At 41.4% G+C, this 21,371-nt stretch overlaps 1 protein-coding gene across 2 annotated transcripts in view; it reads left to right on the forward strand.

Annotated features, from left to right (window-relative positions):
- Positions 1-392: 392 nt before the first annotated feature.
- The window catches only part of LOC135939156 (uncharacterized), a 131,936-nt gene continuing 110,957 nt past the window's right edge, over positions 393-21,371 (forward strand). The window contains exon 1 of one of the 2 annotated variants that reach the window (XM_065483383.1): positions 393-556. In XM_065483383.1, coding sequence (XP_065339455.1) covers positions 514-556 — 43 coding nt within the window. In that variant the 5' untranslated portion in view covers positions 393-513. The remainder of the gene's footprint in view (positions 557-21,371) is intronic. The other variant, XM_065483382.1, reaches the window with a different exon arrangement.

Consider the following 21,371-nt stretch of genomic DNA (forward strand, 5'->3'; position numbering starts at 1 on the left):
AAGATTAAAAAATGAGCGATTTTCTGGAAAATTGAATGTTAAAAAAATTCAATTTCCATGCAAGGATGCTGCTTTGAACCATTTAATTTATATTTAGAATTTATTTAATGGCATTAATCCCTCACTTCCTGCGAAGAAACAGCGAGTCTAAGCTGCGAATTTTCGCGTGGTAGGTCGGTTATTTCGGCAGGTAAGGTGTGGGACGGGTCGGGTCGGCGGGGGCGGCAGTCCATTATCACTTTGGGCCGTGTGGATAATTGGAGGGCGCTGGGAAGGCGCGCGGTGGAGTGGTGGGCATGCAGCCGCCGCCGCCGCAGCCTCCACCTCCACTCCACCCGGCCGGTCGGCCGGCGGACGCGCAGCAGTCAGTTCTCTGCCAGCTCCAGCGCCGCCTGCCACGTGCTGCTGCTCGCTCTTGCTCTCGCTCTACCAACCCCTCGCCCCGACTTTCGACTCGCACACACACACACAACCTTCTGGTGAGACTCTCGCTAAGGCGACGACGACGACAACATGTACTGCGGATTCGTGCTTCTCCTCTCCGCCTGGGCCATCGGTGAGTACAAATCTACAAATAATCAATCTCTCCCCCGAACGCATCCAGATTTATTTATTTTATATTTTATTTAGAGAGTTTGATGAAAGGAGAAAGCAGGAAATAAGGCTTGTTAGCCGTTTAATTTTTTTTTAACGACGGAAAAACAGTTATTTGTAAAAGTAAAATTCTTTCCAGTTATAACAATATTTAATGAAAGAGAAATTTAATTTAGACGTGATAAATATACAAAAACCCAATTTATCCAACGGCTTTTATAAATGGAAAACTGCATGAATTTCATTTACATCTTTTTTTTCCACACAAGAGAAAAATTAGATGCGCTACTTCTGCGAAATTCAAAGGGACTCGTGCGCATACGACTCTATAATAAAATCTAAATTTCTCAAACTAAGCATTTCGCATATTTCATGCGCAAAATTTTGCAAACTTTGCCGTACTCTCTGTGAGAAACTTTGCGAGTTTTAGGTGTGTAATTAATCCAGGGGAGATATAGATGTGCGGTGCCGAATTATTTCACTCTGGCTGGATGGCGCCGCCGCCGCTGCCGCTTTTACGCCGCTAATTTGCATCACAAAGTATCCGAATTTCGGCGGAAAATTGAGTGGTCACATAGCGCGGCGGCCTACGCGTGCTACTTAATTGAATTTGTCACTCTGATTAGCCGCACGAAGAGCAATTAGTGCAGCGCAAGGAACTCGAAATGTTCCCTCCAGATTAAGCAAAAGAAGAGCGAACGCTAATTAATTGAAAAATATGCAGATTTTATGCGGGATTTCTCCAAAGATACGGATTATAAAAATAAAACGCTTCTCCTATAGTTACATCCGGATTTGAAACTCACTTTTATGATTTTATAAATGAAATTGTGAGAGAACAGCACTTATTTCGTATAGAAAGGTAGAATTACCCCTCGAAAACAGACCCAGGAGAAGATTTTCTGCATTGAGAGCTTGTCGAGTTTTCCTGAGCATACTTGACATCATAATTATGTGCAAAAGAAGAGTTTTAGCGAATCAAGGGTGCTTCAGAGTGAATATTAAAGCTCGCACACTTACATGCTGCACAAAAGGAATGCAAAAGAGTGTACAGTTTCTTGTTTAATGTTAAGGAAGTGACAAATTTCCACTCATTCGGACATTTTGCAAAAGCCTACTCAAAATTTTTGGACAGTGCTAATCGATTCCTGATAGTTGAATTCGGTTAAACAGCAGTTTAATAAGACACTGAATATTTTTTATTTATTTTCTAATAGCTGATTAGCTCCGAAATTGGCGAGTCGATCGTTAGATGGCACATCAGGCCAATGCAAATGTAACAAATTACGCGGAAATGAATTTATTAGGTCGGCACGCCTCTTTTTCAACGCTTTTGATTGGCCGCTAGACTGTCTCCTGATTGGCCGCCATTATTTCAACGCCATATTGACTTCTTACCGGCGGGAAAACCAACACAGATCACAACCCAGCCCCCCGGTGGGAATTATGACTGCGCAAAAGGTTTTAATTTGAGTCACGCATGCGCAGTGATGAGTTTCGGCCTCCCTGTGAGAGATTTAGAAGCGACGTGAACATACTGCGCATGTTTAAGATGCGCACAAGTTTACCGCGCAGCTTCAAAATATGCGAATATTCAAAGAACCATAAATTTCGACGCCATATTGACTTCTGACCGGTGGGTACAGTCAAGTTGCTGTCTGACGTGACTTATTGTTTCCACTGAGTGTCACTGTGGTGCTGCTGGCTGATGTCTTCATCTTAGAACGCTTCTCTGATTGGTCGTTGGCGTTCGTGTGGCGCTAGTTTCAGACCAAAAACCATCTAAAATAACGGTTTTTACGTTTCTACAGACGTTGAAGCATTTGGAAGCGTCAAAAACGAAACTTTAACTATTAAAATATTCATATTTAGTGTTTATGTGCGCGCGACAAGAGTAAAAATCTTAATTGGCTTAATGTTGTTTGAAATGCAGCTGGAAGGCGAGCAGCACTTTCCGAGCTCATTTGGCATTGTTAAGTGGGTGGTTGGGATGAAAAATTTCATAGAGGGTAATGCTCTTATCTCTGCAGGCAAGTTGCGAACCAGCCCGCGGATTAAAACGAGGAGCATAAACGAGCAAATCGGGCCAGCAGCAGCAGCAGCAGCAGCGAAACGCAACCTGCTGCCAATTAGCAGCGGCGGCGGATCCAGAAAATCTGCTAAGCGAAAGTTGCTGGTTAAAATGAAGCAAGTCTCCCCTCGCTCGCTCGCATCGGATTGTGCACCGGCGGCGCTTTGTGTTTTGGCGGCGGAGATAATGGCACGGCACACGCCCTACCTGCGCCACTTGCAAAAGCACACACACACACACATATTTTGACGATTGTCGGTCGGTCGCGGTCGTGCGTTATCAACTCGAGCTCCCCCCAAAGTCACCCCCAACATTCCGTAGCCGGGGAAATATATTATCCATGGCTGCGTATGGATGAGCCTGAATCTTGTACGGTTTCATTTTAATTTGCTGCCAGTTTCCAGACGAATCCTTACTGGAAAATGATGATGAATCCAAACGGATGAATTTATTATTTTTTGCAGCCAAGCGCAAAAACAAATTTAAAATGGATTGATGCAGGGCATCATAGTCGACAATCATTTTAAATTTTCTCCAAAATTTCCAGCGGTTGAGCTCATAAAGCAAAGAATTTTCCGATATCCGTGTTTTAAATCGCGGTTTTAATCGACTTTTGATGAATATCTGCGATTAAAAATCGATGAATGAACTCTTTAGCTTCAAAATTACACCAAATATAATGGCGAGCGTCTTACAAGAGGTATTTAACATGCAATTCTTCAGTTTAAAAAAATGTCTTCAAGGAAAAGAGATTTTTTAACAATTCCTTAAGTGAGGAACTCGAATCGTCTATTTTGCATCACACCAATCGATTTGGGCTCCCGGTATTTTAGTCTTTGGTCAGTTTCTCGTTCCTTCGCAACGGACACCAGTGCACGAAAGCATCGCCGTTGCCTTCGCAACAAGAGCTTTGCAATTCGAGAAACTGCCGGCATTCTGTTCAATAGATCGGTTTGACCCGCCCATCCTTGTTAGACTTAAATTTATTTTTACTAAATTTAATTCTTTGACGAAATTTCTAAGCACATCAATCGATTCTTGAGGGTCGAATTAGGTAGAATGGAAGTTTTTTCCGTTAAAAAAGTGCAGCGCGACGTGCGAATTTTTTTCCCGCCAAAACAAAATGAATGCGAGAGGTGCGCATGCGTGCGTGCTGGTTTGAGCACTTTACGAATGGCTTCCTTGTCACATCCAGCCAGCTCTGACGCATGCGCACTTCTCGCATTCATTTTGTTTTGGCGGGAAAAAAGTTCGCACGTCGCGCTGCACTTTTTTAACGGAAAAAACATCCTCTTGACCTAATTCGACCCTCAGGAATCGATTAGTGTGCTCAGAAACTTCATCAGAGACAGTCTTTAACAGTAATTTTGAGAATCAAGAGCAGGATCTGCTGTAAAAATCGTTGACGCCAGATTCCTGGAAGCAGAAATCAGAGGTCTGCTTGTTAGCAGTTCGCAAAAGTGCAAAGCGGTGGTGGAAAGCAGCAGGGATTCAATTATCTGGAGCCGGTTGCCTGCCGCGTGCAGTAAACACATGTACATACACACGCACGTAGAGCGGTTGGGTGAGCATGCACCCCATGCTGGGTGCTGGGGACGGATTTGATGAAAAACTCGGGCAGGCAGGCAGTCAGTCAGCTGCGGGCTGGAGCAGCGGAGGGCATAAAACCTGCTCTTCGCCGCTTTATATTCAAAACAAGAGTCGGACAAGTAATAAAGTCGTCGTTCGACTGCTGATGGAATTGGATTTGCCCTCGCAACGCCAAAGGAAGTTGAGAAAAAAGAACGACGGGAGGCACCAGTGTTTGACTCACTTTTCTCATTATTCCCTTTGTATCGACGAATTCTTTGCTGAAAAATAATGAGAATCTCTCTTTCCCTCTCTTCCCCAGCAAATTTCGCGAGAGGAGAAACTTTTATTTCCGGTTTGTTACTCTTTTCGAAGATTTGGATCTGACTGCTTGTGTTTTAGGCCACAGTGATCAATACATTCGAGAAATTAGATATATGGTAGGATGGGAAAATATTTTTTCACCTGTGTCAATGTCTTTGTTGGTTTTCCCGCCGGTCAGAAGTCAATATGGCGTCCAAATTTATATTTGTTTGGATATTCGCTCATTTTAAAGCTGCGCAGTAGTTTTGTGCACATTTTAAGCATGCGCAGTATGTTCAGATCGCTTCAAATTTTAACTGAGAAGCTAAAAAGTGTCACTGCGCATGCGTGACCCAAAATCAAATCTTCTGCGCAGTCGTAACTCCCTCCAGAGGCCGGATTGCGATCTGTGTTGGTTCCCGACGGTCAGCAGTCAATATGGCGTCGAAATAATGGTGGCCAATCCAGTCGGCCAATCAGTAGCGTCGAAAAAGGGGCGTGCCGGCCGAATAATTTCATTCCCGCGTATTTTGTTACATTTATTTTAGCCTGATGTGTCATCTAACGGTCGATTCGCCAAATACCGGGCTAATCAGCTGTTCGTAAGGAAATAACAAGAAAAATAAAATTTCCAAGCCAATTTCATCCGGTCCCTGTTCGTCAATGTCATGTTTTTTTAATGATTAAATAATACACTTATTTACAAAATTTAAGTTGATTCCAAATTTCCATTTCGTTTGTTTAGAAAAGAAACATATTTTCTTCCTTTGAGAAAAGCTTATTTTTTATTCCTGATTAAACTCGTCAATAAAGACGTTGTTTGTGTTTGAAGTGCTGTGTGAAGTTTTTGTTTGTCGAAGCGTCGGCGTTTTTGCTTAAAATATGGAGGGATGAGAAGTTTGAAAGAATGCCTGCTCATTTCGCAAAGAGAGAGCGAAAGGAAATTGCGCTGCTCGTGGAAAGAAGGGAAAAAACGGAGCCCGAGGCAAGCAAGAGTTGTGCGCACAGGTGAAAAAGAATTATGACGTTTTAATAAAAACGTCCATCTGCGTCGTGGAGATAGAAAAAGAGATGTGCCTGGCGCGCTATCGTTTGCTGCTGGAAAAGCAGAAGATGCGTCGTCTTTATAGTCCGTCTTCGGGGGGAGCCAAATGGGATTTCTATTGGTGGCGTTATCGGTGGGCAGTTTGTTTGCCAGCGGCTGGCACAATAAAGTGCAGGCAGCGAATTTGCGGAAGAAATATACTAGTCAACTAGTCCAACACCTACGACAGATATTGCTCCGACGCTTTTTCCTTTTCCCCTATACTCACTCCAATGGGGGCGAAAAGGGAATAATAATAAAAAGGACGGCGGGCGAGAGCTCGTTTGCCAATCCAATAACTCGAGTTGCTTTTCATTTCAGAAGAGAAGTGGCCGCCCATTATTGGGCTGTAATTGGAACCAGTGCCTACTTGAGCTATTGGAAATTTCTTATTATCTGCGTAAAGGCAGAGATGACGGTTCAAGAGGGGCAGAAGAGCAGAGTGGAAAAGTCGTAATCGGGTCCAAATTGGCCAATCCAACCACAAATTGCCCCCTTCTGAAAGTTACTTCTTTAATAAATAACGATTTTACATTATCAGTTCATATTTTATTAATTTAATAACACTTATATTCAACTGAGAAACGAAATTCTTAAAAAATATAAGTTTAAAATCCGAGAAAACTTGTTACAAATTAAATTGTTTTAGAAAATATCTCAAACTTAGAACTTTAAATTTTTACTATCATTGTCATCCCCAAATCTCGGGGTTGAGCCATCGGAATTACGAAAACTGCACACCGTCTTATTCGTCTGAACCTCCCCTAGATAGCCAATGTGTTTAGGGGATGATCTGATAACCCTCCAACCCCAATTTGCCCTTTTTTCTGCTTCCGCAGTAAAAATTGACAATTGTGGAAATATTATCAAATTACTAGTTTTTTATTTTTAGCCTTTGTAATCTGTTCAAAGGGTAAAGGGGTGGTTTGGGGTGTATTTTTATTTATTTAAAAGAGTTGTGAAAAGTTAAACATTATGCTGAAAGTGATTTTTATCGTTATTTCAATGCATGGGGTAGAAGGGGATGAGGATTGGGCACCCCCAAAACCTATTGACTATCTAGGGGAGGTTGAGACGATTCGAACGGTGGTTAGTTTTTACAATTCTGATAATTAGAACCCGAGATTTCGCGATGACAACATTGGCAAAAATGCGCATTTTTTCAATTTATTTAAAAGTTTTTATTCAGTTTGCTATAGATTCACGAGGAAACGTGTGCGACGACATTCTGTTATAGTCTTGAGCTGAAATGCACACAGACAAGCTGATACATTAGGTCAATACGCTGCCTTATGTTCGTCATAAGAGAGTGCGGCGTCGAGTGCGACATAGCAAACAGTTGAAGATCAGACCCGCAGCGAATTCTCAAGAGTGGAATAGCCGCTCGCTAAGAGCTGGGGTTTGATTTCGCTCTGTCTGCGGCGTGTCCGGCTCGAGAGCGAGCAAAAAAAAGCGGGCAACACACGCCATTCGAATGGATCCGTCCCTGGAGGTCGGAAAAGGTGTGACTCGAATTGGAAAAGGCGCAAAAATAGCTCGGTCCGGGCCAAAAACTGAGTGACTGCCGCGCGGGGAGCCGGAAAAACGCCCTCGGGCGTTCGCGGAAAGGAGCAGGCTGCTGCGCCGTGATGGATTGCGCTCAATATTAGGTAGGAAGCATTTTTTTTTTACTAAATAAATAACTCGCGCCCTCGAATGCACACTTTGACGTGTTGATACCGGCAGGAATTTATTTTTCACTTCTGCCCGAGAGGTAATTTAGGTCGTTTTATGAGCCACATAACCTCGCTCTCTCTCTCGCAGTCTCGCAGGGCAGAATTTTCCTGCGGCACGAAAATGAGAGGACCGGGAAAAGTAGCTCGGGGATACAGATTTATATATTTTTATCCGGCGCCGCCGCGTGTGCAGTGCAGTGGCGGCAAGAAATGGGGCTGCCCACCAGCAATTACTCTGAGAGCGGCAGCAAACTTTATGTTCCATCATATTTTCGAGAATTGCGGCCTAGCTCGTGCGTGGCAAATGCGATATTCCGCAGGCGAAATTGTGCTGCAACGCGGCCGCAAAAAGCCACTGGCCAGATGAAAAAGAAAGATGCTCTTTGTACGAAGACACGACACAGCCGCGCGCGCGTCGCTCGGCCAACAGCAATTTGCCTCTGCTTTCGCAGTTTTTGACATGCTCGCGCGCTATGAAAGGGTTAACAAGAAATCCACGACGCAAAAACTTAGCCAAATTATAACGAACTCATTTGGCAAAGATAAATTGCTGCGTCTTTTAAAATTAGGTTGATGATGATTTTAATAGGATTGACCTTTTCTTCCAGCATAATTTACGCTTCAAAATTAATTTGGAGCAGTGAATAAACCGCGAAACCATATTTTTGGCCATTTATTGCCTTTTTCGATATTTATTCACGCGATGAGTGCCATTTTTCCAATTATTACCACTCCCAAATCTCAGGTTCTAACTGTCAGAATTGCATAAAATACCCACCGTTCGACTCGTCTCACCCTTCCCTAGATAGCCAAAGGGTTTTAGGGGTGATCAATCTTCATCCCCCTTCTACCCCGTGCTTTAAAGCTACGGTAAAAATCGCTTTGAGCAAACTTATTAAGAAATCACAGGTGTCTTAAATTAATTAAAATCCACCCCAAACACCCCCAAAAATCATTGGCTATCTAGGGGAGGTTAAGAAGAGTTGAAAGGTGTTCAGTTTTTGCAATTCTGATGTCTCAAGCCCGAGATTTGGCAACGACAATGTTGGCGAAAAAATTGGAAATTTGATTTTTTGGTAATGTTGCGAAAGCTTAATCTTGGGTTGTAACAGTCAGAATTGTAAAAACTACCCACCGTTCGACTCGTCTTAACTTTCCCTAGATACCCAATTGGTTTTGGGGGTGATCAACCCTCATCCCTTTCCACCCCGTGCATTGCAAAAACGATAAAAATCACTTTTAGCACAATTTTATACTATTTAAACCTCTCTCTTAAATTTATAAAAATTTACCCCGCACTACCCCCTTTTTCCTCTTATTCAGTGTGAAAGGGTTGAAAATAAAAATTTAAATATCAGAAACAATAATTTCATCGCATTTTTATCAATTTTTACTCTGGGGGCAGAAAAAAGGAAAATTGGGGTTGGAGGGTAATTAAACCATCCCCTAAATCGATTGGCTATCTAGGGTAGGTTGTGACGAATCAAACGGTGTGCAGTTTTTGCAATTCTGATTGCTCAAACCAGAGATTGGGTGATTACAAATTTGGCAAAAAAAAAATTCTTAAATTTTTGGTAAGAAATTTTGAGCTCTAGATATATTTTTATAATTCAAGATACGTCTGAATCAAATAATTAATCATTTGCCTAACTTTTCCTCTACATTGTAGACTCACAGACTCTTAAAAATTACGTCAGAAAATATTTTATTTCCATAAAAAATTATTTATAACAATTTTAGTACAAAAAATCGTCTAAAACCATGACTAAAACAGAATAATCTGCTCCGTTCCTACTGTTTGCTTATTTTTACTTTGTGTAAACAAAACCAATTCCAGGATCAGTGAATTAACAACCCAACAAAAAATATTGGCAGACGTCTTATCAGCCACGGGTTCAAAGTTTCCTCCTCTTTTAACCCTAAACGAGTTGTTTAAAACATGCGTTTTCTCGTTTAGTTGCGAAAAGTTAATGTTGCAATAGAACAGCACATTATCCGCGGCGCTTAAATGTTGCGTCGGCGGCGGCGGGCGGCACTTGAGTGCGCAACACCGCGCGCACGCGGACGTAATAATGGAATCATAAAATCAAACAGCTGCTGCGACGCGAGGGACGCGTTTAGTGCTTTTTAAATGGACCAGGCGGCCCTTTTATCGCCATTCGTTCGTATACCTCCATCACAACTTCTAAACAAAACCAGAAAAGCCTGCTTTCAAACGCAAACTGATGCTCTTCGAGGAAGAAGAAATAAAGAAATGGGTTTTTGTAGGGCATCTAGTTTTTCTTTACAAAAATATATAGAATGGACGCCAGCAGGAAAAGCTTGAGAAATTTTTAATACCTTTCATAAGGAAAAGAGAGCATTTCATTTTAATGCTCTCCTAGAAATCATAATCGGACTGAAGAGTTACTAAGAGATTAATATTCTGCGAATGGAACTTAAGTCTCTCTGCTACTGTTACGTCTTAACAGTTTCTTGTTATTTTGATGGAATAGGCTTATCATGAACTTTTAACAACTAAGTATGTCAATAACTTATTAATGAATTTGTAAAGTAACAGGAAAAAACTCGTAGTTTTCAAAATTTTTCCCTCCTTATTGACACAGATTTTTCCGGATATGCCTCCTATAGCCATCTCTGCTAGGTATCGGATAAAGAACATTTTGTGAGATTTTGATCGAGCGGTTGATTTTTTACAAGTGGAATTTGGCGTTTTTTTAACAACTTCCGACAAAAATTCAAAAGAATGCTTTTCAACCGACGCGAAATTTATCTGTGATCATTTAAGACCAAATACGAGCCGATCAGATCAAAATCCTAGGATGACATAGATTTTGAACTTTGAAAAACGCGATTTTTGCAAATTTTCCATAAAAGGATAACATAGAAATCAATAATTGCCTTTTTTTCCAAACGCAGCAAAATATAAGGATTTTACTGACTCCGTCGCACGCGCAGGACCACCGCCGGTCTGCAAACCATTTTCAGATATCTCGCGCCCATAGAAAAATTAAAATTAACTTTTTTCGGGTTTTTCAGCTCCGCGGGTGAAAATGGTTTTATTTTTCTTAAAATTCGGCTGTTTGTCCGATCATCGACCACGACCCCTCATAAGACAGGTCTCAGACGGGGCTTTGACCTGAGGTACCTTGACGACATTTTTCAGGGTACCCCGACCTGAGATCCAATCGGAAGCCGGTTTTTAATGTTTTTTTCATTAATTTCGAGCACATTTGGAGACGATTTTTCTCTTGGCAACGAGGAAATACAATTCCCGACTCTTAAATCAATAATTAAACATTCCTAGAGTGGTTTCTTTGATCGAACCATGGAAAATTTAAATTCATAGGCAATTCTGCACGCTAATATGGACTGTGTCACGTTTACATAAGCAAAAAACACAAAAGAAACGTAATTTTCCGTGAATATTTGCTGGACATTAACAGAAAAGCGGCATTTGCAGGTAGAAACGTGGCATTGAGTCCCAAATGAGCAGCAAATCAAGTGACCGTTAGAAACACGCGATTAGTGCACCCCCAGGAGTGTGGTTGCAATTTGCCTGGCGGCCTTGTTTGCGGCAATTCTCTCTCTCTCTCGCTCGCTCTCTCTCCTTTCGCCATCGCGTCTCCCAAGAGTAGCGCACTGGAAATATTGACGGGACGCAAGTCTTGCTGCGTCGGAATCAAAAGTTGGTTGTCTGTGGGTAATTGCAGATCAGCAATCGGGTCACGTGGACCTCCAGCCAGTTAGTTCTTCTAACAACGAAAGCAAGCAACGATCAGCCTGCTTTTTTGCTCCGCCGCCGAGTGACGCAAATGCACACACACACACCGGACAGATAGACAGGCAACCTTTTTGAAATTAAAATTAACTTACTCGTCGGCCTTTGAGGCACAACAATAGCCTTCTTTGTTGCCGCCGCACAAAAGGGCACAAAAGGTTTTTGCTTGTACTGACTTGTGAAACAAAGTTCTTTTTTTTCTTGTTTGGGCGAAAAGATTCTCTGGTGATGTTCTATATATAGTGTTACGCGCGAGGGAAATATTAATTAAAGATGGGCAAGGGTGCGTGGGAAATTTATTAAATGAAAACGGTTTAAATTAAAAGATTTTTCGCTTGATTTTGGTCCCTCAGCTCATCGCCATCTGTTAAATGGTGGCAAAATTTTGAAATAAATCGTGGTTTTACAGAAGAGAGACAATTTTTTATTCGTATGCAAACTTTTTATATGGTTAAAAGCCTTTTCCCATTTCCCGCCAAAAGAATTGCATATTAAATGCCTCTTTTAAGACGCTTTTGCCATCATGCTGCCGATGGTTGGTGCCTAATTTTGAAGCTAAAGAGTTGATTCATCGATTTGCAATCGCAGAAATTAATCAAAAGTCGATTAAAACCGATTTTAAAGACGGAAATCAGAAAATTCTTAGCTGGAAGAATCCTCGACGCTGATTGGCCGACGCAACACGCTTGCCAACAGCTCCCGCGGTTGCCGAGCAACAGTTTACATGCGTTGTGAGTTGCGCGGGAGATGCTGACATGCGCGTCGTCAGCCAATCAGCGTTGATGATTCTTCCAGCAAAGAATTCTCGATGATTTCCGTCTTTCTTTCGCAATTAAATCGGTTTAATGACACTTTTCATTATTTCTGTGCTTAGAAATCAATATACAAACTCTTTATCTGCAATTAGACGCCAAACAATGCATGAATTCATCCCTTAGGATTTATTTGAACGATTCTCGATAAAGGGCAGCTTTCCACACGCGTTTTTCAGGAAATTTGCATTGCAAATTAGCAAAAAGCGAGAGTGCTGTTATTCAGCAATTGCAGCGAACCAACCCATTTGCCATGTTATGAATTGAGACACTTTTTCCCAACGCGCGCGAGAGGGAGAACGAGAGAACGAGGCAATCAGCGCGGTCGCACACGCCAGCCTCATGGCAAAAAGACGGTGTTGATTTGCGCCGTAAAAAGCGGGGCGCATCTCGATAAGCGGAGGGGAAGGAAGATTCGCTTGGTTCGTTTCATCGCCAGCGGGCGGGCGGCCGGGGGCCCGAAAACAAAGCCTTTTTTGCTTCAATCGGGAATAAATTACCTGCGGCCGAAACTCAAGGTGCAAACTTTGGGTGGCTGCGGCGATAAATCCCTCGCTCGCGCCGGAATAATTCCAACAAGGACGTTTTTCGCTCGCTCGCTGGCGCGGCGCACAAATTTACTGCCGCACCTTAACTTTGTGAAGTCGACGGCTTTTTCTCCGCCGGGCTGGCACTTCATTTCGACGCACGCACACAAACCTACATAAATACACAAGCAGAGGAAAAGAAAAAGAAAGGGACTTTTTCTCTCTCTTTCTCTCTCTCTCTCTGTGCAGCCTTTTAAATTGTCCCGCTCGATGACACTTATTTCATTTGTGTGTCTGCAACAATCTTGTCTACCTGCCGCGCGCTCGGATTAAAATTTTACTGTTGCAACCATAACGTTTTATAGCTCATGAAGCTTGTAACAAAAATCCTCTCATACTCTCTCTAAAAGGCTTTCTTCGTTGAGTCAATTTTGCAAATTAATTAAAAGTAAAAGCTTTACATGAATTTTGAGAAAAATTATTTTTAAATTTATTTGAGGCATGCTATTCAAGCTTTATTGGAAATCATGATTTATTTTTCAATTTAAGGGATTTTTTTCTACATCGAAAGTCAAGCGAAAAAGCCGTTAAATCAGCTGTACCTCGGTCCTGAATTCATTAATGCACATTTTAGAGATAACCTGTGACTAATTTCTCAAACAATAAACGCAAAGAACTACTTAAAGACAGTCTTTGACGAGGTTTCTGAGCCCACCAATCGATTCCTCAGGGTCGAATTAGGTAAAGTGGATGTTTTTTCCGTTAAAAAAGTGCAGCGCGACGTGCGAACTTTTTTCCCGCCAAAACAATTTGAATGCGAGAAGTGCGCATGCGTGAGAGCTGGTTTGAGCACTTGCAGAGAGACTGCCTGTTAGAATGACTTCTTTGTCAGTTCCAGCCAGCTCTGACGCATGCGCACTTCTCGCATTCATTTGTTTTAACGGGAAAAACGTTCTTATGTTGCGCTGGACGTTTTGGTCGGAAAAATATCCATTTTACCTAATTCGACCCTCAGGAATCAATTGGTGGGCTCAGAAACATCGTAAAAGACGGTCTTTAAGAAAAATCAACAATGTAAAATGGTCCCAGTTCTAGAAAAATATCAGAACGTTTATAAAATAATAAACCCCAGGAGATTTACAAGAAAAATATTTTTGCTCTTCATTTCTTCGGCAGTGCAAAAGAATAAGCCTCTTTAGATTCTGTATAAGCTTCATTTTTCTGATTTTTCCATTTGGATGAACAATATTTTTAGCTTCCTTTCGTGCAGCATGAAATTTAAATTTATCTTTTGCGCCATTTTCTAGAGAGTATTAACAATTCTTTATAGCAGACTTGCTGAAAAATGATTATAGAAACATTTTTCAACCGATCAGACTTATTGATTCGGAGCCTTTGTGTATTTTTCTTATTTAATTATTTCTTTTTTTGCAGAAAACTAATATCAGTAAAAATGAACAGAATAATTTATTATGGTCAAAGAATAGTAATGATTTGTCGGCATCGGTTTAAAAGTCAGACGCACCGGTGAAACGAGCAATTGTTTCCAGTACTTTACGGTGCGCCATTCTATTTTTTTTCTTTCGCAAGCAGCTGCGAACGCGTTGATTGTTGCGTAAAATGCTGGGTCATATTTCAAAAAAGTGGAGCGGCAGTAATCGGAAAACAATTTGGCTCTGATACTGCCAAGTAGACAAAGGTCGCACAAAAGCGTCCGGACATGGCGCATGTGACCAGAATTTGATACTTTCGCTCAAATGGCTATCCGCTTGGCCGCGCTTTTCGCTTCCCGAGGATTTTGCGACGAACCTACTAGTCTGCATTCTGCTGAATTGGCGTTGAATAGAAAATTCATTCAATCGATGGACTCGAGAAAAAGATTGCTATTCAAATTTTAACTTTAATATTTTAAATTTGATGCCAGTTTGATTAGAAACCAATAAATCAATTTCTTTCCCTTTTCGAAACTTTAATGAATAAAATCAAAATTCTTCATTAGCCGTATCAGACATAAAACTCTCTAATTTCGCTTTTGACAAGCTTTAAAATTAGTTATGTGAAAATTTGCGTGTAGCTGTTTTCCCTTGCCGATTTGCATAAATCACGCGAAATTTAATACATGGCATTTATACGAGCACATTGTGGCAGATTGCATGAAAAATTGATTTCCGCGGTGTGTGTATATACACGGTGCCCGGAGCGGTGGTGCCGAGAATAACGAACGAGAGCACCGCAGTTACTAAGCCCAAGAAAGGCAGAACAAAAGACTCCTCGACTTTCGCGTCTGCGATTTTTTATTAAAAAGAAATCAAAAATACGCGCGCCGCGCCCTTGGGGTGGTCCTGGCTTGCAGGGAAATGAGTCAAGATTGAAATTGACGGCGAGCACAGCGGGTGGGAGAGCAGAGAGAGCAAACTTTTTTCATCTTTTTATTATTATTATTTCATAAAGGCAGTGAATGTCGGTCTGCGCTGCCTGAGAACTAAGTTCTGATTGTGAGCAGCAGTGTACGTGGATTCAAAGGGAGTGTTTATTGATCAAAGGAATCTGAAAATTCCCAAAGATTATGCAATTTACCTTAATTACAAGAGATAAAATTCAAATTTTTTAAATTTTCTTTAAAATTTCCAGCGCTTGACCGCATTTTCTTGGCAGATTTCGATTCCTCGTCGTCGAAATCTGTCCAACAGCGTGGGAAACTCTTTGTTGTGAAATAAAATGGGATTTCAAGTAAGGAGACAGTTTTGCAGCCAATTTTATAAAAAATTACACTGCTACTTGGCTAAATTTTGGCTTCAACTGAATCCACAGGGATCAGTTCATGCATTGGCAACAACCATTTTCCAGGATTTTGCAGTTTGAATCCTCTTTAAATCAGAAAGAACTGTTTTATTAACAATGACAAGGGTATTACGGAGGGGTGCTTGGCCTTTCGCCTCGATGCAGTCACTGCCAATGATATCTCCATAACACGGAGGCCATTTGTGCCGTGTGTGGTTTCACACTGGAGATTCTCTGAACTCGCTTTTAGCCGTGTCCGCATCTCTCACCACAGATGCCTCTTGCACAGCACAGAGTTGTCGTTAATTAACCACGTTTCCGATAAGACCGCATGCGGAAAGCCAGACTAACGCCGAAACTCACAAAATTAAGCCTTTAAACAATAAAGGGACTATGCTCTGCAAAACTAGTTGTTTTAAGGTACCAAGAAAAAGATATTTTAGATTTAATTCTGCTATTTAGGCATTCTGGAATGCAACCATTTAATTTGAAAAACCAATGATTGATTTCTGACCGGCGGGAAACAACACAGATCAAAACCCGTGCTCCCGGTGGAAAATACGACTGCGCAGAAGGTTTTAAATTGTATCACGCATGCGCAGTGATGCGTTTCAGCCTCCCTGTGAGATTTAGAAGAGACTTGAATATACTGCGCATGCTTAAGATGCGCACAAATTTACTGCGCAGCTCCAAAATGGGTGAATATTCAAACAACTATGAATTTCTGACCGGCGGGGACAAACAAAGATCGCAACCAGGCATTAAAAATATAATTATGTTTACGAAAAGACTTTTGAGGCGCTTTTGAAGTTGAAAACAGCTCTGTGATTAACCTGGACCTGTCCTTCTGCAGCTCAGAGGAAAAGAATTTCATTCCTCCCTTAGGAATTCAGGCGTCTGGAAAGTGGAAAGCGAAACTGTTTCCTCAGCGGGCGGCTGCTTTTTGCGTGTCTCAGCAAATTACGGCGGTGCCGTTTGCGAAATCGCTAATTAACTTTTATCCGTGGTGAACATGAACACGGCACGTTCTCTGTTCTCGGGCACAAGATGAATGCGTATACACACATACATCTGCAAGTCACGCGCCGCACACTGCAAACTCGAGCAAAACAAAAGAAAGGAAGTTAATTACTTCCAAAATTGACGTTGCGGCTCGTCGCGTCCGTGTTTTAAAGTTTCGTATTGAAAAACCTCGAGAGAATACAGAAAGAGCGGCGGCAGTCGGGATAAATTATTGCCGAAAGTGAGCTGGCGCGCGCGCCTCCGTATACCGACCGCACCATCTTGGCTTGTTTGTCTTGGAGGAATATTAATTAGCGAGAGAGTTGAGTGTGTGCCGCGAATACACATTCATAAGCGGCAAAAACCGCCACTCATCCTGCGAAGCAAGGCGCCGTCGATGTCAGGAGTAATTAAAAGTTTCGCCTCGCGCGCGCAGCTACCTATTTGTTCAACGCGTATAAAACGACAAAGCCTCAGCAATTTGCTAACGTTGGCGATTATTCATACCGATCGACCCACGGAAATTCAATAGGAAAGTGATTCATGTGCCAATATCGCTTGAGATCATAATAAAGTCGGCGTAAATTTCCATATTAATTTTTTTGTATCATTTACCTGATGGTCAATTCTGAGGTTTTTTGGTTTCTAATTAAAATTTGGAACCAAGCTCAGGATTTTAAAATTCGAAAATGCAATTAAAAAAGGTTTTTCATAATTTCAGAGTGATTTTCTATTTTATTTTTGAGAAATTTAACTCTTGAAACTAAAAAAATCAATTTTTCTTATTTATTTGTGTTTTGCAAATTTTTGCAACTCCAAATCTCGGGTTCTAACCATCAGAATTGCATAAACTACCCACCGTTAGAATCGTTTCGACCTCCCCTAATGAGCTAAAAGGTATAAGGGTGCCTAACACAACCCCTTCCAACCCCTCTGTAGCAATTTGAATAGCACAAAATGTATTTCAGAGCAGTTATATAGTTTTTTACTCTTTCAAGGGGTTGAAATTATGGGGTGGAGGGTGAGTACCCCTAAACCCTTCAGCTGGTCAGGGAAGGCCAAGATGAGTATAATGGTGGGTAGTTTTTGCAATTCTGATGCTTCAAACCCGAGATTTGGAGGTTGCAAAAATAACGAAATTAAAAAAATCATTTTTTTTCATATTTGATGTGATTTTTGAAAATCCAAATCTCCAGTTCTAATCGTTAGAATTGCAAAAACTACCCATCAATGGACTTGTCAAAACTTTTTCTGAGTAGCTAAAGGGTTTAGGGGTGTTTCTTCTCCACCCCTAAGTTTCCATTCACCTTTAAAGGTGCAACACTGAGCGGCGCAAGGACCGGTGGTCGTTTTTCGTCAAAATTGAAGCAATGGGGATGAAAAGGGATGCATGTATGCACCCCTAAACCCTTTAGCTGCTTAAAAGAGGTCAAGACGAGTCTAACGGTGGGTAGTTTTTGCAATTCTGACGATTAGAACTCGAGATTTAGAGTTTTTAATATTTGCAAAACACAAAAAAGAAAAAAGTCCTGTTTTACGAGTTTTGAAGTGGATTTTCTCGAAAATTAAAAATAGCACCACTCTGAAATTTTCACACAAGTTCACACATGTCATGAGAAAACTTGTAAGCATATTTTTAAAATTTCCAAATGGAAATTCTTAGGTTATTTCCAATATTTATTATTTGAAAACCAGTTCAATCTGGCTCAGTAAGAGAATTTCAAAGAACAATTTATTTTTTAAACTGAAGATATACTGAGATCCCAAAGTTTTCTAAAAATTTCCTGTAAAAATTGCGTAAAATAATTCACGAATATCTGTTCTTTATTTCTTAAGCAAAGCTTTCGGTTTCCCAGTATTGAGGCCCGTGTGTTATTTAATCGTAAATCTGCTCGGAGCAGGTCTTTGGGTTTCGGCCTCAAATAGGCGTCAATCCGACTGAAAGGCTTAATTACTGAATCTGCTGGTTTAGTGAAAGGATGAGGATGGATGACGGATCCCGCGAGAAGGCCAAGTTTCTTTGTGTATTTATCGGAGAAGCAGCGGAGGCAGAGAGGAGCGGTCGGTGCCGCAGGGAGAACATCTCTCGCACTTCGGACAAGCTCGCGCGCGCCTTCCTTGGTCCAATTCCTCGAGGCCGTAAACTTTGCCCTTTCGCTCTCGCCACTTTTATTCAGCGCCGCAGATCCATATTTCATCGGGCCTGCAGTATTATATGCGAGACGAGCTAGCAATGCCGCGCACCGGAAGGGCATTATGCATTCACGCGAACGAGAATCGAGAATTCATCGCGCCGCAGGCACGCGAGTCTTGCAATTTTAATAGTTGCGCCGCCGACGAGCACTGTAATACCGCCTACTCCGATGTTAATTTTAAATAATCCGAGCGTACGCGTAGGCAAATCCCACTCTCAGCTCACGGAATCGTGGCATTGTAATCGTTTCCAGCGAGATAACAGTGATTTTTAAAGAAAACTTGAAAAATAGGACTATTCGCTATTTTTGCAACTCTAATTCTCGGGATCTAACTATCAGAATTGCAAAAACTACCCACCTTTGGACTCGTCTCAATCTCCCCTGTCGAGCTAAATGGTTTAGGGGTGCTTACCCTCCACCCCTAAGTTGCTATACTTCATCAAACCCCTTAAAAAATTAAAAAATTCAATAACTGAATTTTTATATTTATTGGCATTTAATTTAAAAACATTTTTCCGTTTAAGTTTTGAAAGAAGGGATGGGGTGGTAATTTAGAAGGAGTTTTGGATAGTTTAAATTTTTTTTAAACCCAGAGAAAAAAATGCTACAAAATTTTGTTATTAAAATTGCGGCATAGGGGTTGAAAATGGATAGGGGTAAGCATCCCCAAGACATTTTAGTTGCTTAGTGGAGGTTGAGACGAATCTAACGGTGGCTAGTTTTTGCAATTCTGAGTATTAGAACCCGAGATTAGAAGGTGCAAAGAACTAAAAAAACGAAATAATTGACATTATTCGCTCATTTCAGTTTTTTGCACCTCCAAATCTCGGGTTTTAAACATCATAATTGCAAAATCTACCCACTGTTGGACTCATCTCAACCTCTTCTGTGTAGAGCAAGGGTTTAGGGGTGTTTTCTTTGCACCCCTAAGTTGCCATACAGATTTAAAAATGCAACAAAAAGAGCGGCGGCAGGAACGATGGTCGTTTTTCATCAAAACTGAAGCATTGGGGATGAAAGGGGGTGGGTTTTTACACCTCGTAAACTCATTAGCTGCTCAGAAGAGGTTGAGATGAGTCTAACAAAGGGTAGTTTTTGTAATTCTGATGCTTAGAACCTGAGATTTGGAGGTGTAAATTACTCAAAAAATCGATAAATTTCATTATTTTAATTTTGAAATTTTTATTTATATTTTTAGGAAATCTCTATCAGTTTTCAGCAGATTTAAATAAAGCAACCATATCTAATTTTACAAAAAGGAATTAAAAATGGGCGCGTTTCCGTGAATTTAAATCTGATTTAGACGCTAAAGACAGTTTGAAATGGATTAAAAATCCCGCAACAATTATTGGAAGTTCAGTGAAGTGTCAATAATGAATGTAAACCAGCCCGATGGCAAAGAAAGGCAGTGGCCAACCCCATTTGCGACGAGGCAACAGGTCCTTGCAACTGCATTAGCATTTGTCCCCGAAGCGTGACGGCTCGCATCCATCCTACTTCTGAAACATTTACGAAAATCACGCACGCTAGCCGCACGCAAAGTCCGGCCAATACCGAAATCTTGGTTAGTGTGCGGAGACTCGTGGGGAACGATTGTGGTATCTAAATAAATAAACGGCGGGCGAAGGGACCGACGCCGCAGAGAAATTGGTGCCGTTGGCCTTGCTGACTAATGCATCGGGCGTCGGGCGGCGCTCCAGCGAATATCCCTGTTGTTTTATCTGTAAATTACCGACGGACCAGCCGTAATATCTTCCGGGTCAGCAGGCACGCTCGCTCTGCACAATTTACATGCGAGCAGTGCTAACTGGATCAAAGGAATTAAGCAAAAAGAAGATTCTCTCCGCTTTATTGCTATTGATGCTGCGAAATTGGATTTCTTTTCTAAAAGCAAACGCTGGAATTGGATTGTTAAATTCATTTTTTGCCTTGCTTCTAGAGGATTTATTGAAGGCTTTTGCTTTTCAACTTATTATTGCATCCGATTCAAGTGGAATCAGAGACTGCGGCCTTTCAGATCGGCTTAATGATTTTCAGGCTGTCTAGTTAGCAGTAATCCTCATCAGAGCAGGTTTCAAATACCAACAAGCACGCTCTCGAACAGAAACTATATCGGAACTGTTTTTTTTTAATCTGCTATAAGCTTCATAAGCAAGGATTAAACATCATTATTTGTTTGTCCATAGTTTCCAAACTACTTTATGATTGGCTTGCTAACGAACAAAACATACTTTTCCCGCGCAAAAAATTAAAAAATGGTTGAAGACCGTGTTTGACGAAGTTTCTGAGCACACCAATCGATTCGTGAAGGTTCGAATTAGGTAATTTAGATGTTTTTTCCGAACCAAAAGTGCAGCCCGATGAGCGAATTTTTTTCCCGCCAAAACAATACGAATGCGATAAGTGCGCATGCGTCAGAAACTACGTCAAAGACAGCATTAAACTAAAAAATTGCGGTAAATGTGGGCGTGGTTCCTGGGAACTTTTAAGAAGGAGGCGTGGCACGTGTTGCAAAGCTCGGTATAATCGTAAAATTGTGAGAAAAATCGATGGAATTTCGGAATGGAGGGCGTGGTTTTCCAGAGAATGCAAAAGGAGGCGTGGCACGAAAAACATTTAACGATTTTACTGAGAGAAATCGAAGGAATCTCGAGTTGGGGGCGTGATTTTTAGGAAAATTACAAAAGAAGGTTTGGAACGTGTCACAGAGAGCGGGAAAATAAACAAACTCGACACAGAATTCACGGAAAATTTCGTTAAGGGGGCGTGGTTCTCCGGAAAATTTAAATTGGAGGCAGGAAATCCGTAAAAATTTTCAATTGAACTAAAAAATCGCGGGAATTTTGAAACGAAGGCGTGTTTCCCCGGAATGAATTTAATAAAGGGGGCGTAACAAGTGTCGCATAGCGCAGGAAAATTGTAAAACTGGCATTTTTA

This window comes from Cloeon dipterum, chromosome 3 (genome assembly GCF_949628265.1).
Source record: "Cloeon dipterum chromosome 3, ieCloDipt1.1, whole genome shotgun sequence".
Lineage (NCBI taxonomy): Eukaryota > Metazoa > Arthropoda > Insecta > Ephemeroptera > Baetidae > Cloeon > Cloeon dipterum.